General features: G+C 51.8%; 1 protein-coding gene and 1 long non-coding RNA gene across 2 annotated transcripts in view; one reads left to right on the top strand and one right to left on the bottom strand.

The window, feature by feature from the left end:
* The window catches only part of LOC128928881 (uncharacterized), a 30,125-nt gene that overhangs the window by 3,539 nt on the left and 2,606 nt on the right, over positions 1–23,980 (top strand). The window contains exon 2 of the long non-coding RNA XR_008474617.2: positions 21,637–21,756. This is a non-coding gene — a long non-coding RNA (uncharacterized LOC128928881). The remainder of the gene's footprint in view (positions 1–21,636; positions 21,757–23,980) is intronic.
* Positions 23,591–23,980, bottom strand: part of DYNC1H1 (dynein cytoplasmic 1 heavy chain 1) — an 83,353-nt gene continuing 82,963 nt past the window's right edge. The window contains exon 78 of the mRNA XM_035261535.3: positions 23,591–23,951. Coding sequence (XP_035117426.1) covers positions 23,823–23,951 — 129 coding nt within the window. The 3' untranslated portion in view covers positions 23,591–23,822. The remainder of the gene's footprint in view (positions 23,952–23,980) is intronic.

Raw genomic sequence — 23,980 nt, 5'->3', positions numbered from 1 at the left:
GCAGGGTGGAGGGACCTTGGTGTGGGGTGAGGGCCGATGAGGGGACACTCAATTTCCCGCAGGGGTAAAGTGTGAGGGCTTGAGAAGCGTCGCCACCACATGAGGTGGCCAGAGCAGCTCTGCCAGGGTGAGCCTGCTCTGCCCTCTGACAGCAGGGAGCCCCAGCTGGGGAGTGTGGACACCTCCCCTCCCCTCCAAACCCACATAATTCTAGGACACCTGTGAAATTAACCTGCTAACCAGCACCTCCCTGCAAAGCTGCAGAGTCCCTTCCAAAGTAAGATTATTTTCACCTGAAGTCCTTTCCACTGGAGCCAACTGATTTAATTAAGGCACCAAATCCCACTTGTCCCACACGCAGCATCTCGGTGCAGCCCTGACCTGTGGTAACCTCTTTGGAGAGGTCAGCTCACAAATACAAGGTAAAATGACATTCTTGCTATTTTTTTATTTTTTATTTTTGAGACAGAGTCCTGCTCTGTTGTCCAGGCTGGAGCTGAAGTGCAGTGGTGTGATCTCGGCTGCAACCTCCACCTTCCAGGTTCAGGTGATTCTCATGCCTCATCCTCCCAAGTAGCGTGCACCACCATGCCCAGCTAATTTTTGTATTTTTTTGGGGGGGGATGGGGGGGAACGGAGTTTCGCTCTTGTTACCCAGGCTGGAGTGCAATGGCTCGATCTCGGCTCACCACAACCTCTGCCTCCTGGGTTCAGGCAATTCTCCTGCCTCAACCTCCTGAGTAGCTGGGATTACAGGCACGCGCCACCATGCCCAGCTAATATTTTGTATTTTTAGTAGAGACGGGGTTTCACCATGTTGACCAGGATGGTCTCGATCTCTTGACCTCGTGATCCACCCGCCTCGGCCTCCCAAAGTGCTGGGATTACAGGCTTGAGTCACTGCGCCTGGCAATTTTTGTATTTTTGATAGGGTTCTCCATGTTGGTCAGGCTGGTCTGGAACTCCCGACCTCAGGTGATCTGCCTGCCTCAGCCTCCCAAAGTGCTAGGATTACAGGTGTGAGCCACTGTGTCTGGCTAATTTTTGTATTTTTAGTAGTGACAGTGTTTCACGATGTTGGCCAGGCTGGTCTCGAACTCCTGACTTCATGATCTGCCAGCCTTGGCCTCCCAAATTGCTGGGATTACAGGTGTGAGGCACCGCACCGGGCCAATATGACATTCTCTAAGGTGAACAGGCTTTCAGTGACCACGTTTGAAATTTGTCCCTTTAGTCAACATTATCTTGACCTTGAGTTATAAGTTTTGACCTTTTTTCAAGTGGCATCAGGGACAGGAAATTGCAAAATAATCCATGCCCAGGCAACATGGGGGCGACCCCATCTGTACAAAGAAGATAAAAATAAAGGCCAGGTGAAGTGGCTCATGCCTATAATCCCAGCACTTTGGGAGCCCGGGGTGGGCGGATCACAAGATTAAGAGATCGAGACCATCCTGGCCAACATGGTGAAACCCCGTCTCTACTAAAAATACAAAAAATTAGCTGGGCATGGTGGCACATGCCTGCCGTCCCAGCTGCTCAAGAGGGTGAGGCAGGAGAATCGCTTGAACCCGGGAGGTGGAGGTTGCAGTGAGCTGCTATTGCCACTGCACTCCAGCTTGGGCAACAGAGCAAGACTCCTTCTCAAATAAAAAATAGGCCGGTGCAGTGCAGTGGCACAGGCCTGTAATCCTAGCACTTTGGGAGGCTGAGGTGGGTGGATCACCTGAGGTCAAGAGTTTAAGACCAGCCTAGCCATCATGGTGAAACCCCATCTTTTTTTTAAAAAAAAAAAATAAATAAAATAAAACAAATAAAATTTAAAAAAAATAGCTGGCCCTTGTGGTTTGGGCCTGTGGTCCCAGCTACTCAGGATGAAGCAGGATGATCACCTGAGCCCAGGTAGTTGAGGCTGCCATGCAGTCAGCACTGCACTCCAGCAAAAAAGAAAAAACCCACTGCTATTTCATATCTTAGAATAATATGAAAACGGTGTGCTGGGTAGGATGCAGTAGCTCATGCCTGTAATCCTGTAATCCTAGCGCTTTGGGAGGCCGAGGCAGGCAGATCATGAGGGTAAGAGATTGAGACCAGCCTGGCCAATATAGTGAAACCCCATCTCTACTAAAAATACAAAAAACTAGCCAGGCCTGGTGGCGCGTGCATGTAGTCCCAGCTACTCAGGAGGCGGAGGCAGGAGAACTGCTTGAATGTGGGAGGTGGAGGTTACAGTGAGCTGAGATCGCACCACTGTACTCCAGCCTGGCAACAGGTCGAGACTCCATCTTCCAAAAAAAAAAAAAAAAAAAAAAAAGTGTGTGTTCAACATAATACTAAGTATGGTATGAAGGTGCCAGTCTTTTAAAAATCGGGCCGGGTGCAGTGGCTCATGCCTATAATCCCAGCCCTTTGTGGACTGAGATAGACAGATCTCCTGAGGTGAGGAGTTCAAGACCAGCCTGGGCAACACGGCAAATTCCCATCTCTACAAAAAATAGAAAAGTTAGTTGGACATACTGACGTGTACCTGTAATCTCAGCTACTTGAGAGGCTGAGCTGGGAGGATTGCTAGAACCCGGGAAGTCAAGGCTGCAGTGAGCTGTGACCGCACCACTGCACTCCAGCCTGGTGACAGAGGGAGACCCTGTCTCAAAACATAAATAAATCAATAAATGCCAGGGAATAAAAAGGAAAATGCTTCTTGGCTTGCAAGCGGGGCATGGTGGCTCACACCTGTAATCCCTGCACTTTGGGAGGCTGAGATGGGCAGATCACCAGAGGTCAAGAATTTGAGACCAGCCTGGCCAACATGGCAAAACCCCGTCTCTACTCAATACAAAAAAAAAAAAAAAATTGCCCGGTGTGGGTACCTGTAATCCCAGCTACTTGGGAGGCTGAGGCATGAGAATCACTTGAAGCTGGGAGATGGAGGTTGCGGTGAGTTGAGATTGAGCTGCTGCAGTCCAGCCCGGGCTAAAGAGCAAGACTCTCAAAAACATAAAACACACACAGACCCGTGATTTGGACGTCAAAATACAAAACTGGAGTCCCCTCTGAAGGCCCTCACCACATAGGGGGTAGGACATATTTATTTGGAGTGGTGCATTTTTTTTCTTTTTGAATGTTTTTTGTAGACACACAGGTCTTGCTGTGTTGCCCAGGCTGGCCGAGAACTCCTGGGCTCAAGCGATCGTCCCACCTTGTGGAGCGGTCCGCTCTCACTCTATCTGCATTTAGGATAATGTTCAGTTTCCCAACTTCTTAGACTATTATACTTGAATCAGTATTTCTTGAGCACCGACCCTGACTGAGGGTCTGGAGGTGAAGTCCTGCCTGGAAGGTATTCCCAGACAGGGGCCCCTCTTGTCAGAGGTGTGTGTGTTCGGCTGGGCACAGTGGCTCTTGCCTGTAGTCTCAGCACTTTGGGAGGCTGAGGTGGGTGGATCATTTGAGGTTGGGAGTTTGAGACCAGCCTGGCCAGTAGGCTGAAACCCCATCTCAAGTGAAAATACAAAAATCAGGCAGGGTGAGGTGGCTCACACCTGTAATCCCAGCACTTTGGGAGGCCGAGGTGGGTGGATCATGAGGTCAGGAGTTCAAGACCAGCCTGGCCAACATGGTGAAACCCCATTGCTACTAAAAATACAAAAATTAGCCGAGCATGATGGCACACACCTGTAGTCCCAGCTGCTCAGGAGGCTGAGGCAGAAAAACCATTTGAACCTGGGAGAAGGAGGTTGTGGTGAGCTGAGATCCCGCCACTGTATTCCGGCCTAGGTAAAAATTAGCTGGGCATGGTGGCAGGTGCCTATAATCTCAGCTACTCAGGAGGCTAAGGCAGGAGAATTGCTTGAACCTAGGAGGTGGAGGTTGCAGTGAGTCGAGATTATGCCATTGTACTCCACTCTGGGCAATGGAGTGAGACCGTCTCAAAAAAGTGTATTCATCCTGGGAAAACGGCCCTCGAGGGCTCCCTGCTTTCCCTGGTGCCTGACCCAGAAAAGGGGCTCAGACACTGAAAGCCTAAACCAGATCGTCGTTGCGTGTGTGTGCAGTAGAAAGACACAGCACCCTGTCAACCCAGAGTATTTCAGCATTTCCTGGGAAGGAACGGGTCTGAGTCTCCGCTCACGCTAAGCCTCTTAGAAACTGCGCTGGGGAGAAGGAGCTTGAGAAATCTTTCACAACGCATTGCAAGGAAAGGATGTCTGGTTTTGAACTAAAACTATCGCTGAATGGTTAAATATTGTTGAGTGGGAACTTCTGAATCACGTGTTTCCTTTGAAGCAGAAATGCAGCATTGAGTTAAGCCCTGGTCTGAACCTGAGGACGGCCTAGAAGTCGAGGCAGAGTTCATCTGTTCTGAATCCTGATGCATCCACCACACCTGGGGTGGGGGCCTGGAAGATTCTCTTTGCTCTTCGATGGTGTGCAGGGTGGGGGCAGGGAGGCCCGTGATCTTTTGAGTCCTTTCTCCAGATCTGGAGAGTACATTTGCTAAGCCCCTCTTTGTGGAAGGGCCATTTTGCATTGGCTGGGATCCCACTCTCCCCAGCTCTTCTCTCCGGGGCTGGCTCCCCAGACTGCAGTCTGCCTCCTGGACCCCAGAAGGAGCACTCGGAGGCCTTTCTGGGCTGGCAGCCGCCTGGCCCTACCGGGCTGCTCCCCTGGGTGTGGCTGCAGGGGCAGGGTGACAGCGCTGGCGCCCTGGGAATCTGGTCAGTCCAGTCTCAGGGAGGGAGGCCACCAGGGCGCCTGGGGCTTTGGGCTGTCTGGGGAGAGCCCTGGCGGGTCCTCTGTCCTCTTCCTGCCTGGTTGACAGACATTTACTTGTGTTTAGTATTTTGCTATGATCCAGTGTTTTACAAATGCATAATTTCGTTTACAAAGTAAAATTTTAAAAGCGTCATGAGGAAACCTGTCCTGAGCCTTTGCCATCTAGATGGCAGTGGTATGTGCCACCGGCAAAAGACCCCAGAAGATGCCCAGTGACAAATGCACCCTCTGGTGTCCTGTTTGTAATTTGTTGTTGGGTTTTTCATCCTACCTAACTTAACAGGTTGTGAAGTTGGGAGCTGGTGTGGACACAAGGACGGGGCCAGGAGGGGCCATGGGGGCCCGCATGGGCAATGACAGAACGGAAGGCTAGTCAGAGTTGCTTTCCCCCCCTTCATGCCCCCCTGACCCCATCCCCAGAGTTTCGTTCTTGTTGCCCAGGCTGGAGGGCAATGGCACAATCTGGGCTCACTGCAACCTCTGCCTCCCAGGTTCAAGCGATTATCCTGCCTCAGCCTCCTGAGTAGCTGGGATTTTACAGGTGCCCACCACCTTGCCTGACTAATTTTTTTTGTATTTTTAGTAGAGACAGGGTTCACCATGTTGGCCAGGATGGTGTTGATCTCCTGACCTCATGACTGCCCGTCTCGGCCTCCCAGAGTTCTGGGATTACAGGCATGAGCCACTGCTCCCGGCCTGATAAGGTCATTTTTCAGAGTACCCAGCTCGTTCTTACACCTCAGAGTGTAGGACTTTCCTGTGGCCACAAACTGGTGGCTTCAAACAACAGAAACGACTTTCGTTGTTTGTTTTTTGAGGGGGGGGTCTCACTGTGTTGCCCAGGTTGGTCTCAAATTCTGAGCTTAAGGGATCCTGCCGCATCGGCCTGCGGCGTCCTGGGGATTACAGTCACGCACCACTGCACCCAGAAATCTATTCTTCCACAGTCCTGGAATTGGCCCTCTAGGGCTTCCTGCTTCCCCTGGTGGTCCTGGAGGTTCTGAAGTGTGACAGGGCGCCTCCGCAAGGCGGGCTTCCTCTGCAGGCTCAGTCGGTTGGAGGGTCTACTGCACCACCTGCCTTTGGCTTCCCTTGGCTCCTGGCAGCCCCGGGCACCTCTCCCCCAGCACCACTTTGCATGTGCATGTGAGTGTGTGTTTCAAATCTCCTTTTGCCTTTCTGAGGACACCTGTCATTGCATTTAGGGTCTGTCCTAAATCCAGGATGATCTCATCTTGAGATACTTAATAATTTCTGCAAAGATTCCATTTCCGCTTAAGGTCACATTTGCAGGCTCCGGGAGTTCTGATGTAGAGATGTATTTTTCCGGGGGGGGCGGGGGTACCGAAAAATACATACCACCATTCAACCCACTACACGGGCCTCCAGAAAGCATTTTAAACAAGACCCTCCATTTAAAGAAGACATGGGGCTGGGCACGGTGGCTCATGCTTTTAGCTCCAGCACTTTGGGAGCTGAGGTGGGAGGAGTTTGAGACCAGCCTGGGCAAAACAGCAAGATCCTTATCAAAAAAAAAAAGAAATTGTCTTAAAAAAAAAAAAAAAAAAAGCTGGGCTTGGTGTCTCATGCCTTTAATCCAAGCACTTTGGAGGCCAAGGCGGGCGGATCACCTGAGGTCGGGAGTTCAAGACCAGCCTGACCAACATGCTGAAACCCCATTTTTATTTAAATTAAAAAAAGTCAGATGTAGTGGCTCACACCTGTAAACTTAGCACTTTGGGAGGCCAAGGTGAGTGGATCTCTTGAAGTTAGGAGTTTGAGAACAGCCTGACCAACTTGGTGAAACCCCTACTAAAAATACAAATACAAAAATACAAACCCTACTAAAAATATAAATATTATTAGTTGGGCATGGGGGAGTGTGCCTATAATCCCAGCTACTCAGGAGGCTGAGGCAGGAGAATCTCTTGAGCCCAGGAGGTGGATGCTACAGTGAACTGGGTTTGTGCCATTGCATTCCAGGCTGGGCAACAGAGTGAGACTCCTTCTCAAAAAAAAAGACAGGGCATGGTGGCTCACACCTGTAATCCCAGCACTTTAGGAGGCCGAGGAGGGCAGTTCACGAGGTCAGGAGTTCAAGACCAGCCTGGCCAACATGGTGAAACTCTGTCTCTACTAAAAATACAAAAATTGGCTGAGCATGGTGGTGAGTGCCTGTAATCCGAGCTACTCTGGAGGCTGAGGCGGGAGAATTGCTTGAACCTGGGAGTCGGAGGTTGCAGTGAGCCGAGATCGCACCACTGCACTCCAGCCTGGGCTACACAGCAAGACTCCATCTCAAAAACAAACAAAAAAACACTCTGTGTGGCATGCAGACTTCCATTGCTGTGGGTGACAGGTGATGCTCTTATTTAAAATGCCATTTTCCAGTGGCTGGATGTCCTTTGAGCCTTGGGATTCCTATGGGCAGTGATGCTTGTGGGAGTGGAATGTTGAATGTTTACTTGGGGTAGCCAGTGAAATGGAAAGCTTTCTCACCTGTCACAATGGGGACTCCTCACCCGCCTGTCCAGATTTACTGATGGGAAAACAGGCTAGGAGAGGCCATTTAGATATCTAAAGTCACACAGCTGGGTTGGTGGCAGATCCTGTTTTTGGAACCCATATCACCGCCCAACGGGTTCTTCCTGCTGCTACACAGACAAAATGAATCCACTTTAGTGAATGGCATTGCACCAAAGAAAGAGGTTAGGAGGCCGGGCTTGATGGTTCACACCAGTAATCCCAGCACTTTGGGAGGCCGAGGCGGGTGGATCACGAGGTCAAGAGATCAAGACCATCCTGGTCAACATGGTGAAACCCCGTCTCTACTAAAAATACAAAATATTAGCTGGCCATGGTGGTGCGTGCCTGTAATCCCAGCTACTCAGGAGGCTGAGGCAGGAGAATTGCCTGAACCCAGGAGGCGGAGGTTGCGGTGAGCTGAGATCGTGCTATTGCACTCCAGCCTGGGTAACAAGAGCGAAACTCCGTCTCAAAAAAAACAAAAAAAAAAAATAGGAAAATTAACTAGGTGTGGTGGCGCATGCTTGTCACCCCGGGAGAATCGCTTGAACTTGGGAGGTGGAGGTTGTGGTGAGTTGAGATCCAGCCACTGCACTCCAGCCTGGGTGACTGAATGAGACTCCATCTCAAAAAAAAAGAAAAAGTTGACAGGAAGCTGGTATGCCACAGGGGAGACGGAGTTACTACTCTATAAAGGCTCAGGTTCCGGGTTTTTCAAAGCACATGTGGCGGGTGGGGCTGCCAGGTTGGGGATGGAAAATAGTCCTCACGCCCTGCAGGGACTGGCTGAGTCATGTTCTGCCCTGGGCCATCTGCTGTCAGAAATGCAAAATCCTAAAGACATCTCAAAAGGCCCATCTTAGCTTCTCTGTGGGAGACACTGGGGAAGCTGCAATTCTCATGACCTCTGGAACAATGGCAGGTAATCTTTTTTTTTTTATTGAGATGAAGTCTCACTTATCTGTGACCTGAAGCCCCTCCCCTTAAGTCTTCCGGCCTTTTCCAGACTTGGTCACCCAGGCTACAGTGTAGTGGAGTGATCTCGGCTCACTGCAACCTCCAACTCCCGGATTCAAGCGATTCTCCAGCCTCAGCCTCCCGAGTAGCTGGGACTACAGGTCCCCCCACGGTGTGCCACCATACCCAGCTAATTTTTGTATTTTTAGTAGAGATGGGGTTTTACCATGTTGGCCAGGCTAGTCTCAAACTCCTGACCTCATGATCTGCCCACCTCGGTCTCTGAAAGTACTGGGATTATAGGCGTGAGCCACCGTGTCCAGCCAAAGGATTGTGTCAGAACTGGTAATCATTTTAACCAAGTGTGAATAGCAGAATTCAGGGCCCTCTCATCCTCCTAATCTGGTGGCCTTTTATTAGTTTTACAAGGGTGGTTTAGCTTGGGGAAGGGCTATTATCCTTTAAACTCCAAACTAAATTTCCCCCAAAGTTAGTTTGGCCCACGCCAAGGAATGAGTGAAGACAGCCAGCCTGTGGGGCTACAAGCAAGATGGAGTCAGCCACATCAGATTTCCCTCACTGGCATAATTTTGCAAAGGTGGTTTCATCCAGGGAGTTCTAGACCCATCAGCTATTCAGCCTCCAGTGGAAGGAAGTTTTGTGCTTCTGGCTTGGGAGTCTCAGTAGATGCTGGGAGGCAGGTTTGCCCTAAGCTGTTCCCAGCTTGACTTTTCTCTTTTTTTTTTAGGGTGGGGTTTCACCAGGATGGCCAGGCTGGTCTTGAACTCCTGACCTCAGGTGATTCACCCACCTCGGCCTCCCAAAGTGCTAGGATTACAGTCATGAGCCACCGCGCCCAGCCTGACTTTTCTCTTTAGTGATTTTGGGGCACTTAAGGAACACAGATAGAGGCACGTTTTGGGGGAAAGGCATTGGTTTGGGACATGTGAGGTGAGTGGCCTCTGGAATGTGTGTGCATTCATTCATTCATCCAGCAAATACATTCCGACCACCACTGCCTGCTCAGAGCCAGGAGCTTGGCTTCCGGGGACAGAGCTGTGGACAAAGCCTCCGAGCCCCAGGCCCTGGAGCACAGGTCAGTTTTGGAGGGAGTGACCCTGATCCTAACCAAGGTAGAGGAGGAAGATGTGAGCACGTGACAGAGCACAAGGACTAAGGAGAGAAATGGAGGGTGCGTGTGTGCATCCGTGGGGCTGTTGAAATATGAGGAAGGGGCTCCAGGAAGCCTCAGGGAAGGGTGACCCTGAAGCTGTCTGAGCTTCGGCAAGGGTTCAGGCTCTCTGGGGTGCAGCATGGCAGATTGAGCAGCTAGTGAAAAAATAAATCTTGGGGCCCCAAAATCACTAAGCTAAAGGGAAAAGTGGAGCTGGGAACTGCTTGGGGCAAACCTGCCTCCGTTCTATTCAGTCATCCCTCTGCTCCCTGAGATAAATGGGTATCTGACTGCCTCCTTGAGAGGCTAATCAGAAACTCAAAAGAATGCAATCATTCTCATTCGTCTCTTACCTAAGACCTGGAAGCCCCCTGCCCGCCTTTTCCAGACCAAACCTTTGTCCATCTTACTAAGGTAATGGATGTCTCCTGTCTCCCTCAAATGTAGAAAAGCAAACTGGGCCCTGAGCACGTTGGGCATGTTGTCAGGATCTCCTGAGGCTGTCATGGCCTGTGTCTTCGTCCTTGGCAAAATCAACTTCCTAAATTAACTGAGACCTGTCTCAGATTTTCAGGGTTCACAAGAATTGCTCTGGTCTGAGAGCTGGGCTTGGGGCTGGAGCAGGGAGCTAGGGCAGAGATCGAGTGGGAATAGTGGGTCCCAGGGCCAGGCAGGGAAGCGGGGAGATGCGGCTGGATTCTGGGCAGTTTGGAGGGTGGCATCAGCCTTTGCTAATCAGCCTCCTGTGGGCCTTGGGAAGCATTTCAGCTGGAGCCATCAGACAGCTGGGGTACTTCTGAGCTGGGACAACTTCAGGGTGTTACCCTGGATGGGTGGAATCGGAAGGACCCACTAGAGACCTTAGCGGCGGCTGGGCAGAGAGGGAAACCAGGGTGGTGTGTGGAGCCTTGGCCAAGTTGAAGGGGGTCCTGGACAGATGTCCTGTGGGCAGTGGGGACACGGGGGTGGAGCTTAATTGGAGGTGGAGGTTTGGTGGCTGTTGGCACAGAGGCGGTGACTCCAACAGAGGGGCATGGGCGGTATTCTCCCCGCTTCAGAGATGGCCAAGGCCGGGTCTGTCCTGTCTCATTGCCCCACCCTCGCCCCGCGTGTCTCCCTCAAAGTGGAGGCCTCTGTAGACGCAGCCATGCAGCCTCCCTCCAGTTCCCAGCCCTGTCATCTCTGTGGGGTGGGGCCGCTGTAGGAGGAGTGGTGGGGATCATGAGGTGCATGCTGGGTCTGTCACTTAGGTGATGTGTCACCTGAGTTCAGAGGACAGCAGGGCTTCTGAGGTCAGAAAGCCGACTTCAGGGGTGGAAGCGGGGGGCTTCTCCTCCAGGGTCCTTCCCAGGGCCCACTTTGACGTGGCTAGGAAAGACGAGCCCAGAAGGTGTGGCCAGTGGAATTGCGGAGGTTTGTGTGGAACACGTGACTTCAATAATAATAAGGTTGGGCCAGGCACCGTGGCTCAGGCCAGTAGTCTCGGCACTTCGGGTGGCCAAGGTGGGAGGATCACCTGAGCCCAGGAGACCAGCCTGGCCAATGTGGTGAAACCCCATTTCTACAAAAAAAACAGGAGGGCCAGGGTGGTGGCTCACGCCTGTAATCCCAGCACTTTGGGAGGCCTAGTTGGGTGGTGGTAAAACGCACGCTCTGGTTGAAGAGACCCCCAAACAGGCTTTGTGTGAGCTGTTTATTCACCCGGGTGCAGGCGGCTGAGGTTGAAAATCGTGTCAGCGAAGGGCAGGGGGATAGGAATTGGTTTTATAGGTTTGGGGTAAACAGTGGAAAGTTATAGAAGTTATAGTTGGCGGTTTTTTGCAAGGTGGGAGGGGGTCGTGGGTTGCGGAGTCACGGGGTTGGGCAAGGTTGGTCACAAAGTGCAATGGCCTTGTCAGCTGAGGCTGAAACAAGAAACCACAGAGGAATGTCTCAGGTTAGTCAGGAACTCATCTGGGGTGTGCACACACGTCACAGAGATTACCATGCCATTCATGCGCGATCAGACCTTACAGGTGGATCACTAGGTCAGGAGTTCAAGACCATCCTGGCCAACATGATGAAATCCCGTCTCTACTAAAAATACAAAAAAAATTTAGCTGGGCACAGTTGTGCGAGCCTGTAATCCCAGCTACTCAGGAGGCTGAGGCAGGAGAATTGCCTGAACCCAGGAGGCGGAGGTTGCGGTGAGCCGAGATCGTGCCATTGCACTCCAGCCTGGGTAACAAGAGCGAAACTCCGTCTCAAAAGAAAAAGAAAAAAAGAGGGAGGGGTGCTTTACCTCTGTGATCTTCTTCCCCAGTTTACTCAGGAGAAAAACATCAGACAAATCCTAGTGGAGGGACAGCTTATACCCAGCCAGGACCCCTCAAAACTCTCAAGATAGAGTCTGAGAAACTGTCACAGCCAAGAAGGGCCTAAGCAGACCTGTCGGCTCAGTGCACCGCGGGGTCTTGGGTGGAATCCTGGGACAGAATGACATTGGGTGAAAACTGGTGAAATCTATGTACTTCTGGGAATACTAAAAAATTATTTGAAAAGTAGATTTCTGCTGGGCACTGTGGCTCATGACTGTAATCTCAGATCTTAGGGAGGATAGCTTGAGCCCAGGAGTTCAAGACCTGCTTGGGTGATATAGTGAGACCCGGTTCTCCACAAAAAGGAAAAAGAGATAAAAAGATTTCTGGTTTCTTACTGGGAACCTTTCTAGCCTTTGAAATGCCCGTGTATTCTGCGTATTGCCAATGACTCTGGAGGTCTGGTCTAAGGCATTTCCTGCTTCAAGTTTTTCTTTTTCTTTCTTTTTTTTTTTTGAGATGGAGTTTTGCTCTTGTTGCTCAGGCTGGAGTGGAACGACATTTCACTCACTGCAACCTCCACCTTCCAGGTTCAAGCGATTCTCCTGCCCCAGCCTTCTGAGTAGCTGGGATTACAGGCATGCACCACCATGCCCAGCTAATTTTGTGTTTTTAGTAGAGATGGAGTTTCTCCATGTTGTTCAGGCTGATCTCAAACTCCTGACCTCAGGTGATATGCCCGCCTCCACCTCCCAAAGTGTTAGGATTACAGGTGTGAGCCACCAAGCCCGGCTTCCAACCTTTGTTTGATAGGCCCCATAACTGGCTTCCAGGGAGCACAGTTTGGAAAAGCCCAAGCTTATCGGGGTGAGCGTGCGCAGGCGGCAACTGTGGGCTCATGTCTATCACACGTGCTCTTTCCCACAGGGCTCAGTGGTGCTTCCTTGCAAGGATTCTTGAAGAAAGCAAGTGACGTGCAACTGGGTAGTTTGTAGTCTCAGGATCTCTTCGTTCTAATTTGATTAGAGTGGCTGTTCTTTTTTTTTTTTTTTAGATTTTATAAAAATAGAGACGGAGTCTCACTATGCTGCCCAGGCGGGTCTTGAACTCCTGGGCTCAAGCGAAGCCTCCCACTTTGGCTTCCCAAAGTGCTAGGATTACAAGCATGGGCCACTGTGTGGCTAGCCTAGAATGGCTGTTCTTTGTTCTCTGGGTGTGTAGGTTTTTGCGGATTTTGTTTTGTTTTGTTTTGTTTTTTTTGAGACGGAGTTTCGCTCTTGTTTCCCAGGCTGGAGTGCAATGGCGCGATCTCGGCTCACTGCAACCTCCCCCTCCTGGGTTCAGGCAATTCTCCTGCCTCAGCCTCCTGAGTAGCTGGGATTACAGGCACGCGTCACCATGCCCAGCTAATTTTTTGTATTTTTAGTAGAGACGGGGTTTCACCATGTTGACCAGGATGGTCTCGATCTCTTGACCTCGTGATCCACCCGCCTCGGCCTCCCAAAGTGCTGGGATTACAGGCGTGAGCCACCGCGCCCAGCCTGTTTTGTTCTTAAGGACCTTGCAGTTCTTAGGAAGAGTTCTCTGAGTTTCCCTGTCATCTTGGGCAAGCCAGTCCCGGTCTGGACTTAAATTTCTTCATCTGTTAAAAGACAAGGAGGGAGTTGGTGGGGGTTGAACAAGCCCCTCCCAGCTCTGATGTTCCAGCACTTTGTTGATGAATTGACAAATTTTTGTGATGTTTTCCAAGAGCTTCTCTACAGGAGGTGCGAAGGCCAGGCTTCCCACACTGGCTCAGTGACTCCTGCGCTGCCACTCACTGCCCCCTGCCTGCGAGTTTTTTCATTTCCTTTTTTTTTTTTTTTTTTTTTTGAGACGGAGTCTCGCTCTGTTGCCCAGGCTGGAGTCCAGTGGTGCAATCTTGGCTCACTGCAACCTTCGCCTCCCGGGTTCAAGCAGTTCTCCTGCCTCAGCCTCCAGAGTAGCCGGGACTACAGGCGTGCACCACCATGCCCAGCTAATTCTTTGTATTTTTATTATGTTGTATCCGAGCAAGTCAAGGAATGAGCCACACTGAGATTGAATCATGAGTCCTTTATTACGCCGGCGACCGGGAGGCAGCTAATGTCCAAAATTCTCTCGGCCCCTAAGAAAAAGTTAGGAGGTCTTTTATACCCTAACAGGGAGGGGGAACTTAGCTGAAGCAAATTTTTCACAGAAGCAGGGTAAGCAAAAAGTTAAAAGATAAACTGGTACCTGAGAAATAAAACAGTGCCAGGTGCAGGGCGAAGCCGTCATGAAAGACACACAGCTTACAGATCCGGGGGCTCTGGAGCCGCTTAACTCAGCCTCTTATCAGCAAACGCGTTCCTGGAGGTGCCCAGTGTCAGCCTGCCCCAGCTACAGGCCACAGTTACATAATCAACGGTGGGAAAAATCACTACAATGAAGACGCTAAGATGGAGTCTGTCCGGCTCAAGCAGCTAACGTGAAGCTGAACAGCTCTCCGTTTGAGCTGACCAAAAGCAGGTTATCACAAGTACAGATGGGGTTTTACTGTGTCTGGTCAGGATGCTCTTGATCTCCTGACCTCGTGATCCGCCCTCCCCGGCCCCCCAAAGTGCTGGGGTTACAGGAGTGATCCACCCCCGGCCAGAAGATTTACTTGAAAACTCCCTCGATTGGCCTTACTGAGGTCAGCTTAGTTACAGTGAAGCCCAGCTCTGCGTGCACAAACAGGTCCTGTCCCACCACCACTGGCACTAAGAGTACAGCCCTAGACCTTTCCCTCCCGCCTGCTGAGGCCAGCTCCTCCCCAGCCCCTGCTCCTACCTAGTTAAGTGCACCCCACGCACCTGGTCTTCCCTAGTTAAGTGCAAAGTCTGCCTCCGGCCCAAGCCATGACCCGTCTGAGGCCCGGCCCACCCAACTGCACCTGGGCCTGGTTCGGGGCTGCCAGCGCCAGTGCTGGCTTCCGGAGGTGGTGGAGAAATGCACGCCAGTGCTTCGAGGTGCTCTCCCGCCTGCCACCCCTTCCCTCTCCGTGGACTGGGGAGCAAGTTGAGAGGGTTGGAAAGGCAGAACCCTGGCCCTAGGCCCAGATTCCCCCAAGAATATTAATTTCAGTGGGTTCTGGTTCATTTGTAAAGATCTTTTTTCTCTTCCAAAACCTAGAGGTGTTCAAATCCCAGTGTTTTGAGAGTCTTTCTTTTCATTCATAGAAAACAAGACTGGGCTTGGTGGCTCACGCCTGTAATCCAAGCTACTCGGGAGGCTGAGGCAGGAGAATCACTTGAACCCAGGAAGTGGTGGTTGCCTTGAGCCGAGATCATGCCACTGAACTCTAGCCTGGGTGACAGAGCAAGACTGTGTTTCAAACAAAAAGAGAAAACAAAACAGTTGTTTTCCTCAGCAGCCTGGGTTTAGCAAGAGGGTTCTAGAATGTTGGACACCCTACGTGGGTTTTCTTCCGAGGGACGCTGAGTGAGGCTGGCCCTCCCTGGGCCTCAGCTGTGGCATCTGTGGAGGGGTTGGGAAGGAGCATCCGGTACCTTATACAGTCTTCTGGGTTTGGGTCCAGGACAAGTGCCGCATAGCACTGGCGTGCATTTCTCCACCACCTCCGGAAGCCAGCACTGGCGCTGGCAGCCCCGAACCAGGCACATTAGCTAATGTGTCTGTCCTTCCCGCCTCTTCCTCAGTTGACAGTGAGTGGTCTGGCTGCTGGCTGCCTCCTGGCCACATTCATGGTTTGACCTTTCCTTTTGTATCGCCCAGGTTTGCATTTTGAGTCCCTCAAACTGAGCCCACCATGGGGTCCTCAGCTCTGCTCAGGCTCCTGGGAGATGCTGTCTTGTCTGCCCCCACCCTGCCAGGGCTACCACCCTCTGAGTGTCTGGCTCAGCAGGAACTGCTGGTGTGGGTGGTGGGCATACCTTTTGCCTGTGGGGCTGCTGTCTGCCTGCCTTGACAGAGAGGAGCAGTATCCAAGCCCGTTTGTTTCCAGGTCAGTCACAAAAAGAATCACAGGGGCTTGCTGAAGGTATCCGGGGAGAGAGGTCTGTTATAGCATGAGCCAGGAGCCACTCTCACCATTTAGGGTTTTTTTCGAGATGGAGTTTCACTCTTGTTGCCAAGGCTGGAGTGCAGTGGCACGATCTTGGTCCACCACAACCTCTGCCTCCCGGGTTCAAACGATTCTCCTGCTTCAGCCTCCTGAATAGCCGGGATTACAGGTACTCGCCACTGTGCCTGGCCTCATTTACGGAATTTTAACCTTTTTATTTTATTAAGAAACGAGATCTTGTTCTACTGCCCAGGCTGGAGTTAGTGGCTCAATCATGGCCCGGTGCAAACTCAGACTCCAGGCCTCAAGCAATCTTCCCACTTCAGCCCCCCGACTAGCTGGGACTTCAGGTGCATACCACACCTGGCTAATTTAAATTTTTTTTTGTAGAGATGGGGTCTCGCTATATTGCCCAGTCTGATCTTAACTCCTGGTCTCAAGCAATCCTTCTATTTTAGCCTCCCAGAGTGCTAGGATTACAGGCTTGAGCCACCACACCCAGCTGAATTTTGACCTTTTTTGCAATAAATGACAGTGTCGGCTGTTTAAAGAGCTGTCCAAATGAATGCTTTTAGAGAGGTTTTCACTCTTCAAGTGAAGTGATCCAAGGTCCGGGGGATAGGGGTCCCTGCATAGGGACCAGCTATGGGGCCTTTCCCACTGTGTGGGGTGGTGGTTGTTTTTTTTTTTTTTTGAGACAGAGTTTCGCTTCATTACCCAGGCTGGAGTGCAATGGTGCAATCTCGGCTCACCGAAACCTCCGCCTTCTGGGTTCAAGCAATTCTTCTGCCTCAGCCTCCTGAGTAGCTGGAACTACAGGTGCGCACCACTGTGCCCAGCTAATTTTTGTATTTTTAGTAGAGATGGGGTTTCACCTTGTTGACCAGGATGGTCTGGATCTCTTGACCTCGTGATCCACCTGCCTCGGCCCCCCAAGTGCTGGGATTATAGGCGTGAGCCACCGCACCTGGCTGACGGTGCGTTTTACTGAAGCCATCATGTTCAATGAGGAGTGGGGGTCCCGGGGGCAAGCGCATATGTAGTGCACACGAAATATTATTGACTTCATCGTTTACTGGTCCTCAGTGGGGGACCTCTTAGCCTTTCCAACAAGATGTTCCCACGTAGCATTGAAGTTCATCAGGTGCAGCTGGCCTGCTCTTCAGCTCAGGAAATGGCGTAGCAACTGCTCAGATTAGTCCCAGGGGATTTGGACTTGCCCTGGAGACCTCGGCTGCTGGAGCTACTCAGTCCAGAACACCGACGTAGGAGCTGAGGGCAGTGATGCACCCGTGGTCCCAGCTACTCAGGAGGCTGAGGCGGATCCCTTGAGCCCTGGAGTTCCAGACCAGCCTGGGCAACAGAGCAGAACTCTGTCTCCATTTTTTTTTTTTTCCTCAGACAGGATCTAGCTCTGTTGCCCAGGCTGGAGTGCAGTGGCACAATCGTAGCTCACTATGGCCCTAACTTCCTGGGTTGAAACAATCTGCCCACATCAGCCTCCAAAAGTGCTGGGATTACAGGTGTGAGCCACCATGCCTGGCTCAAATCAAAAACAACAAACAACCAAAAACAGACTCAGGAAGGTGGAAAAGGAAGGGTAAGAGGGAATTCTGGAATCAGTGAGGAGGGTGGTGAGTTGTCATTCAGAACGTTCTGCAGGCTGGGCACGATGGCTCACGCCTGGAATCCCAGCACTTTGGGAGGCCAAGGTAGGAGGATCACTTCAGCTCCTCGGAGTTTGAGACCAGCCCGGCCAGCATGGTGAAACCTCCTCTCTACAAAAAATACAAAAATTAGCCGGATGGGTGGTGCATGTCTGTGGTCCTAGCTCTCAGAAGGCTGAGGTGGGAGGATCCCTTGATCCCAGGAGGTTGAGGCTGCAGTGAGCCATGATCACGCCACTGCACTCCAGCCTGAGCAACAGTGTGAGACCCTGTCTCTAAAAGGAAAAAAAAGTTTTTAGGGGCTGGACTCGGCGGCTGACACCTAGAATCCCAGCACTTTGGGAGGCTGAGGTGGGAAGAGCCCTTAATGCCAGGAGTCTGAGAACAGCCTGCACAAAATAGCGAGATGCCATCTCTACAAAAAATACAAACATGTGGCCAGGTGCAGTGGCTCATGTCTGCAATCCCAGTGCTTTGGGAGGCTGAGGTGGGCCGATCACTTGAGGCCAGGAGTTTGAGAGCGGCCTGGCCAACATGGTGAAACCTCGTCTCTACTAAAAATACACTAATTAGCTGGGCACAGTGGCACACGCCTGTAATCCCAGCTACTTGAGAGGCTGAGGCAGGAGGATCACTTGAACCCACAGGTGGAGGTCTCAGTAAGCAGAGATTGCACCATTGCACTCCAGCCTGGGTGACAGAGTGAGACTGTTTCAAATGACAATAACAAAAAACACAAATGTGAGCTGGGTGTGGTGGTGTGCCCATAGTCCCAGCTACTTGAGAGGCTGAGGCAGGAGGATCACTTGAGCCTGGGAGGTTGAGGCTGTAGTGAGCTGTGACTGTACCAGTGCACTCGCGCCTGGGTGACAGGGCAAGACCCTGTTTCAAAAAAAAATGTTTTTGATGCAACATGTGACTCTTTTTATATGTCTTCAGTGATCATCAGATGCCTACCACCTAGCTTGGAAATGGGTTTCCAGTTCAGGGAGGGCCCTGTGGCCCTCACGGACCCCACTTTCCTTGAATCCCAGGGCATTTCTTTACGTTTCCTATTTATGTATCCTTAAAATTAGTGATTTTTTGGGGAATCTTTGCTATGACCTTTGTATCTACTCTTTATTTATTCATTTATTATTTTTCTTTTTGAGACAGAGTCTCACTCTGTTGCCAGGCGCCAGGCTGGAGTGCAGTGGTGCGATCTCAGCTCACTGCAAACTCCGCCTCCCGGGTTCAAGCAATTCTCCTGCCTCAGCCTCCCAAGTAGCTGGGGCTATAGGCATGTGCCACCACGCCCAGCTAATATTTGTATTTTTTAGTAGAGACGGGGTTTCACCATGTTGGCCAGGCTGGTCTTGAACTCCTGACCTCATGATCCTCCTGCCTTGGCCTCCCAAAGTGCTGGGATTACAAGTGTGAGCCACCGCACCCAGCCACATTTATTATTATTTTTTGAGATGGAGTCTTGCTCTGTCCCCTAGGGTGGAGTGCAGTGGTGTGATCTTGGCTCACTGCAGCCTCTGCCTCCCAGGTTCAAGCGATTCTCCTGCCTCAGCCACCCGAGTAGCTGGGATTACAGGCATAAGCCACCAAGCCTGGCTAATTTTTGTATTTTTAGTAGAGACAGGATTTCACCATGTTGGCCAGGCTAGTCTGGAAATCCTGACCTCAGGTGATCCACTTACCTTGGCCTCCCAAAGTGCTGGGATTACAGGCATGAGCCACTGAGCCCAGCCTGTTTATTTTTTTAGACAGTAGCTGAGCTGATGCTAAGATGCAGGCAAGGCCGCAGAAGGGCTGGCGTGTGAGTGCAAGAGGCTTTTGTTTCATTTCCACGGGAACACCCATGGGTTCTGCTCCTCAGCGTGCCAAGAAGTTCCTCCCTGTTTTTTTTGAGACGGAGTTTCACTCTTGTTACCCAGGCTGGAGTGCAATGGCGCAATCTTGGCTCACCGCAACCTCCGCCTCCTGGGTTCAGGCAATTCTCCTGCCTCAGCCTCCTGAGTAGCTGGGATTACAGGCATGCGCCACCATGCCCAGCTAATTTTTTGTAATTTTTAGTAGAGACGGGGTTTCACCATGTTGACCAGGATGGTCTCGATCTGTTGACCTCGTGATCCATCCGCCTCGGCCTCCCAAAGTGCTGGGATTACAGGCTTGAGCCACCGCGCCCAGCCCCTCCCTGTTTTTTTTTGAGACAATCTCTCTCTGTAGTCCAGGCTAGAGTGCAGCGGTGCAATCTTGGCTTGCTACAACCTCCACCTCCCAGGTTCAAGCGATTCTTCCACTTCAGCCTCCCAAGTAGCTGCGATTACAGGTGCCTGCCACCATGCCAGACTAATTTTTGTATTCTTAGTAGAGACACAGTTTCCTCATGTTGGCCAGGCTGGTCTTGAACCCTCGACCTCAGATGATCCATTTGCCTCAGCTTCCCAAAGTGCTGGGATTCCAGGTGTGAGTCACCGCCGGTCAAGCCTCTGCCTTTCCTTTCTGTTCCTCATCCATGTTACTTACAAGGCTCCTCTGAGCTGCTCGCTTGGGTGCAGGCAGGCCTGAGATTAGTGGGTGGTGGCGCTTCTGCTCCGTCCCGTCACTGTGGGTTCGTTCACTAAGCTTTAAAGTACTGCCTAGCAGACAAGGCCCCCTCACACGTTGGGTGCTGACACGGGTATTCCGTGTTCTCCTCCCCAAGTCTGGCACCCTTGGCCAGTCCCCAGGACCACATTGCTCCTGAGTGTCAAAAAAGCGATGTGACTGCAGTCATCCGCTTGTCACCCTTGCAGAGGTTGGGGGTGGTGGAACTGGCCCCTTGGCAGGTGTTCGTTCCTAAGGCCCCTTGCTTGTGGTGGGAGCCTTGCAGGCCCTCTCTGCCCAGATGCTATTGCTAGCTCTGCTGAGTGAGGACGGGGTAGGGCTGGCAGCAGCTCCAGAGGCAGAGGTCCTGCTGTGAAGGTAGCTGCCCTGCACCCTGTACCCTGCCATGGGAGAGCTGCATGACCTGGGACCCAGTTACCATCGTGTGGGGGATGTAAGTTGGGAGGCAGCGAGGAAGAGCATCAGGTGCCCCTGGTGGGGTCCACAGGGAAGCCTTCAACCTTGGGGAAGGCTCAGTCCGGGACCTGGGTGACTTGTCCCTCCCCCACATGTCCCTCGGTGGTGTCTGGTGGCCAGGGAGGCTGCTGCTCACTGACCTCTGGGCTGCAGTCAGCTCCCTCATCTCAGGAGCTTTCCCCAGGGCCTCTGGGGGTAACAGGATGGCAGCCCTTCTCCTCTGCGCTCGGGAGTCCCTCTTCTGCCAGTTCAGCCTCTGTGCCTTGGGACCCTCACCTGTAAAAGGAACGGCCACTTAAGGCTCAGGCAGGAACAGGCTTGAATGGTGGGATCTTTTGCAGACTCCTGGCTGCTAGAGGGGCACAGTTGCAGCTCTTCACAGGCGACAGCCTTCGGCATCAATCCGTGTGGAAATGCCAAGGTTGGTGGGGCATGGTGGCTCACGCCTGGAATCCCAGCACTTTGGGAGACGGAGGCCGGCAGATGACAAGGTCGGGAGTTCGAGACTAGCCTGGCCGATATGGAGAAACCCCGTCTCTACTAAAAATACAAAATTAGCTAGGCATGATGGCGCACACTTGTAATCTCAGCTACTTGGGAGGTTGAGTCAGGAGAATCGCTTGAATCCGGGAGGTGGAGGTTGCAGTGAGCCGAGATTGAGCCACTGCTCTCCAGCCTGGGCAACAGCAGCAAAACTCCATCTCCACCCCCGCCCCCCAAAAAAGCCAAGAATCCTTTTTGAGTGGGGATAGGCCCACTCAATATTGGTTCAGAGAAAAACATTTTAAAAGGGCCCCAATTTTCTTTTTTTTTTTTGAGACTGAGTATAGCCCAGGCTGGAGTGCAGAGGTGTGATCCTGGCTCACTGCAACCTCTGTCTCCCGGGTTCAGGTGATTCTCGTGCCTCAGCCTCCCGAAGAGCTAAGATTATAGGTGCCCACCACCACGCCTGGCAAGTTTAAAAAATTTTTTTTTTAAGACTGTTTTTGGCCAGGCTGGTCTTGAACTCCTGACCATAGGTGATCTGCCTGCCTTGGCCTCCCAAAGTGCTGGGATTACAGATGTGAGACACCACACCTGGCCTCGCCTGGCTAATTTTTTTTTTTTTTTTTTTTTTTTTAGGCAGTCTCACTCTATGGCCCAGTCTAGAATACAGTGGCGTGATCTCCGCTCACTGCGACCTCTGCCTTCTGGGTTCAAGCGATTCTCTTGCCTCAGCATCCTGAGTAGCTGAGATTACAGGTATGTGCCACCACACTTAATTTTTGTATTTTTTGTGGAGATGGGGTTTCCCCTTGTTGGTCAGGCTGGTCTTGAACTCCTGACCTCGTGATCTGTCTGCCTTGGCTTCCCAAAGTGCTCAGATTACAGGCGTGAGCCACCATGCCCAGCCTAATTTATAAATTTTTTTTAGTAGAGACAGGGTTCCACCATGTTGGCCAGACTGGTCTCCAACTCCTGACCTCAAGTGATCCACCTACTACCTTAGCCTCCCAAAGTGTTAGGATTATAGGCGTGAGCCACTGCGCCCAGCCATGTGGGCCCCAATTTTCAATCAAATACAGTTAAGAACTGCAATCAAGCCACCAAGGATCTCCAGTGGAAAGTTCCAGAACTGGGTGGGGAGGAGGCACTGACTCAGGCCTGGCAGCTCCACAGAAACCATCTGTGGTTGAGATGGAGTCGGGGTCATGCAGCAACAGGGTGTGGGCAGCCCTTTGAGGCCTGTGCCAAGCCTGGGGCCTATCCCCACTCCACCCCAGGCACTCTCAAAAGACATTGAGTTGGGAGGCCCAGGTGGGCAGATCACCTGAGGTCAGGAATTTGAGACCAGCCTGGCCAACATGGCAAAATCCCATCTCTACTAAAAATATAAAAGTTAGCTGGGCATACTGGTGGATGCCTGTAATCCCAGCTACTTGGGAGGCTGAGGCAGGAGAATCGCTTGAATCCAGGAGGTGGGGGTTGCGGTGATCTGAGATTGTGTCACTGAACTCCAGACTGGGTGAAAAGAGCGAAACTCCATCTCAAAACAATAGACATTGAGAAGCCAGAAGCCTGTTTCCACGGGTGGACCACACCCACCACCTCCACTGGGATGTGAGCAGCAGTCAGTCAGCTGTATGGGCCGCTGCCGTCATCCCCACTGGAGGGCCGTGTGGGAATGGAGTGCTAGGGCTGCGATGGGCAATTCCTTTGTCTGGAGCTGAAAACAGCCCCGAGGAGCTGAGCTAAGTCCCAGGGCCCTGGCCGAGAACACAAGCTGCTGGGTTTTTTTTCCTTCTTTCTTTTTAGTCAAGAGGCTGCACCTACCATTTTTTTTTTTTTTAAGACAGGGAGTCTCGTTCTGTTGCCCAGGCTAGAGTCCAGTGGCGTGATCTCAGCTCACTGCAGCCTCCGCCTCCTGGGTTCAAGGGATTCTCCGGCCACAGCCTTCTGAGTAGCTGGGATTACAGACGTGTGCCACCACGCCAGGCTCATTTTTGTATTTTTAGTAGAGATGGGGTTTCACCACGTTGGCCAGGCTGGTTTTGAACTCTTGACCTTGTGATCTGCCTGCCTCAGCCTCCCAAACTGCTGGGATTATAGGCGTGAGCCACTGCGCCCGGCCTATTATTTTTCTTTATTTTTAAGACAGAGTCTTGCTCTGTCGCCCAGGCTGGAGTGTGGTGATGCGATCACAGCTCACTGCAGCCTCAACTTCTTGGGCCCAGATGATCCTCCCACCTCAGCCCTCAAGTAGCTGGGACTACAGGCACGCTCCGCCACAGCTGGTTTAATTTCTTGTGGAGACGGGGTCTGTGCTGCCCAGGCTGGTCTTTAGCTCCCAGACTCCTTAAGTGCTGGGGTTACAGTAGTGAACCACTGTGCCTGGGCCTGGGCTTTTGGAACCAATCTGCCTGCGTCTGTGTCTGTGACGGAGTCCCAGGGTCTTAATTCCCGTGTGCTGTGGCCGCTCTGGAGCGAACCAGGATGACAGCGGGGAGGGTGGGGGTGCGGCTGCCCCCGCTCGGCTGCATGGGAACGCAAGGCTCCGTGTCCTGAGACGAAAGCTGAGACAAGAGGCAGAGTCAGCTCATGCTTAGTGTTTTATTTCCTCAAAGCAGCCATGCCACTGGCCCTCCCAACACCTCCTAGTCCCCTTCCAATTCCCACCACTCCCAACCATCAGATTCCGTTCAGCTTCCTCCAGCCTCAAACCAACCACTTTCTTTTCACAAGCTCAGACCTTCCAAACATTTAATAATGAACACATGTTAAACAGCAGCTCTCACTGTGACAGAAAGGGGAGCTAGAAAAGTTTAGTCCTACTCTGTGCACAGGACTGCGACACCCCGCTCGTAGAAGCTGCGAGGATCTTCCTTTGTAGCAATTTCAAAGTCGACAGTGAAGATAAGGTCTGCACGGGTGAAGTTCAGGTAGACGGGTAGTGTCACCTGCAGGAGAAGCAGAGGGCTTTACTGGG

Source organism: Callithrix jacchus, chromosome 8 (genome assembly GCF_049354715.1).
Source record: "Callithrix jacchus isolate 240 chromosome 8, calJac240_pri, whole genome shotgun sequence".
Taxonomy (NCBI): Eukaryota; Metazoa; Chordata; class Mammalia; order Primates; family Cebidae; genus Callithrix; species Callithrix jacchus.
The sequence above is the reverse complement of the archived record's forward strand: the minus strand, read 5'-3'. Positions and strand labels throughout refer to the sequence as shown.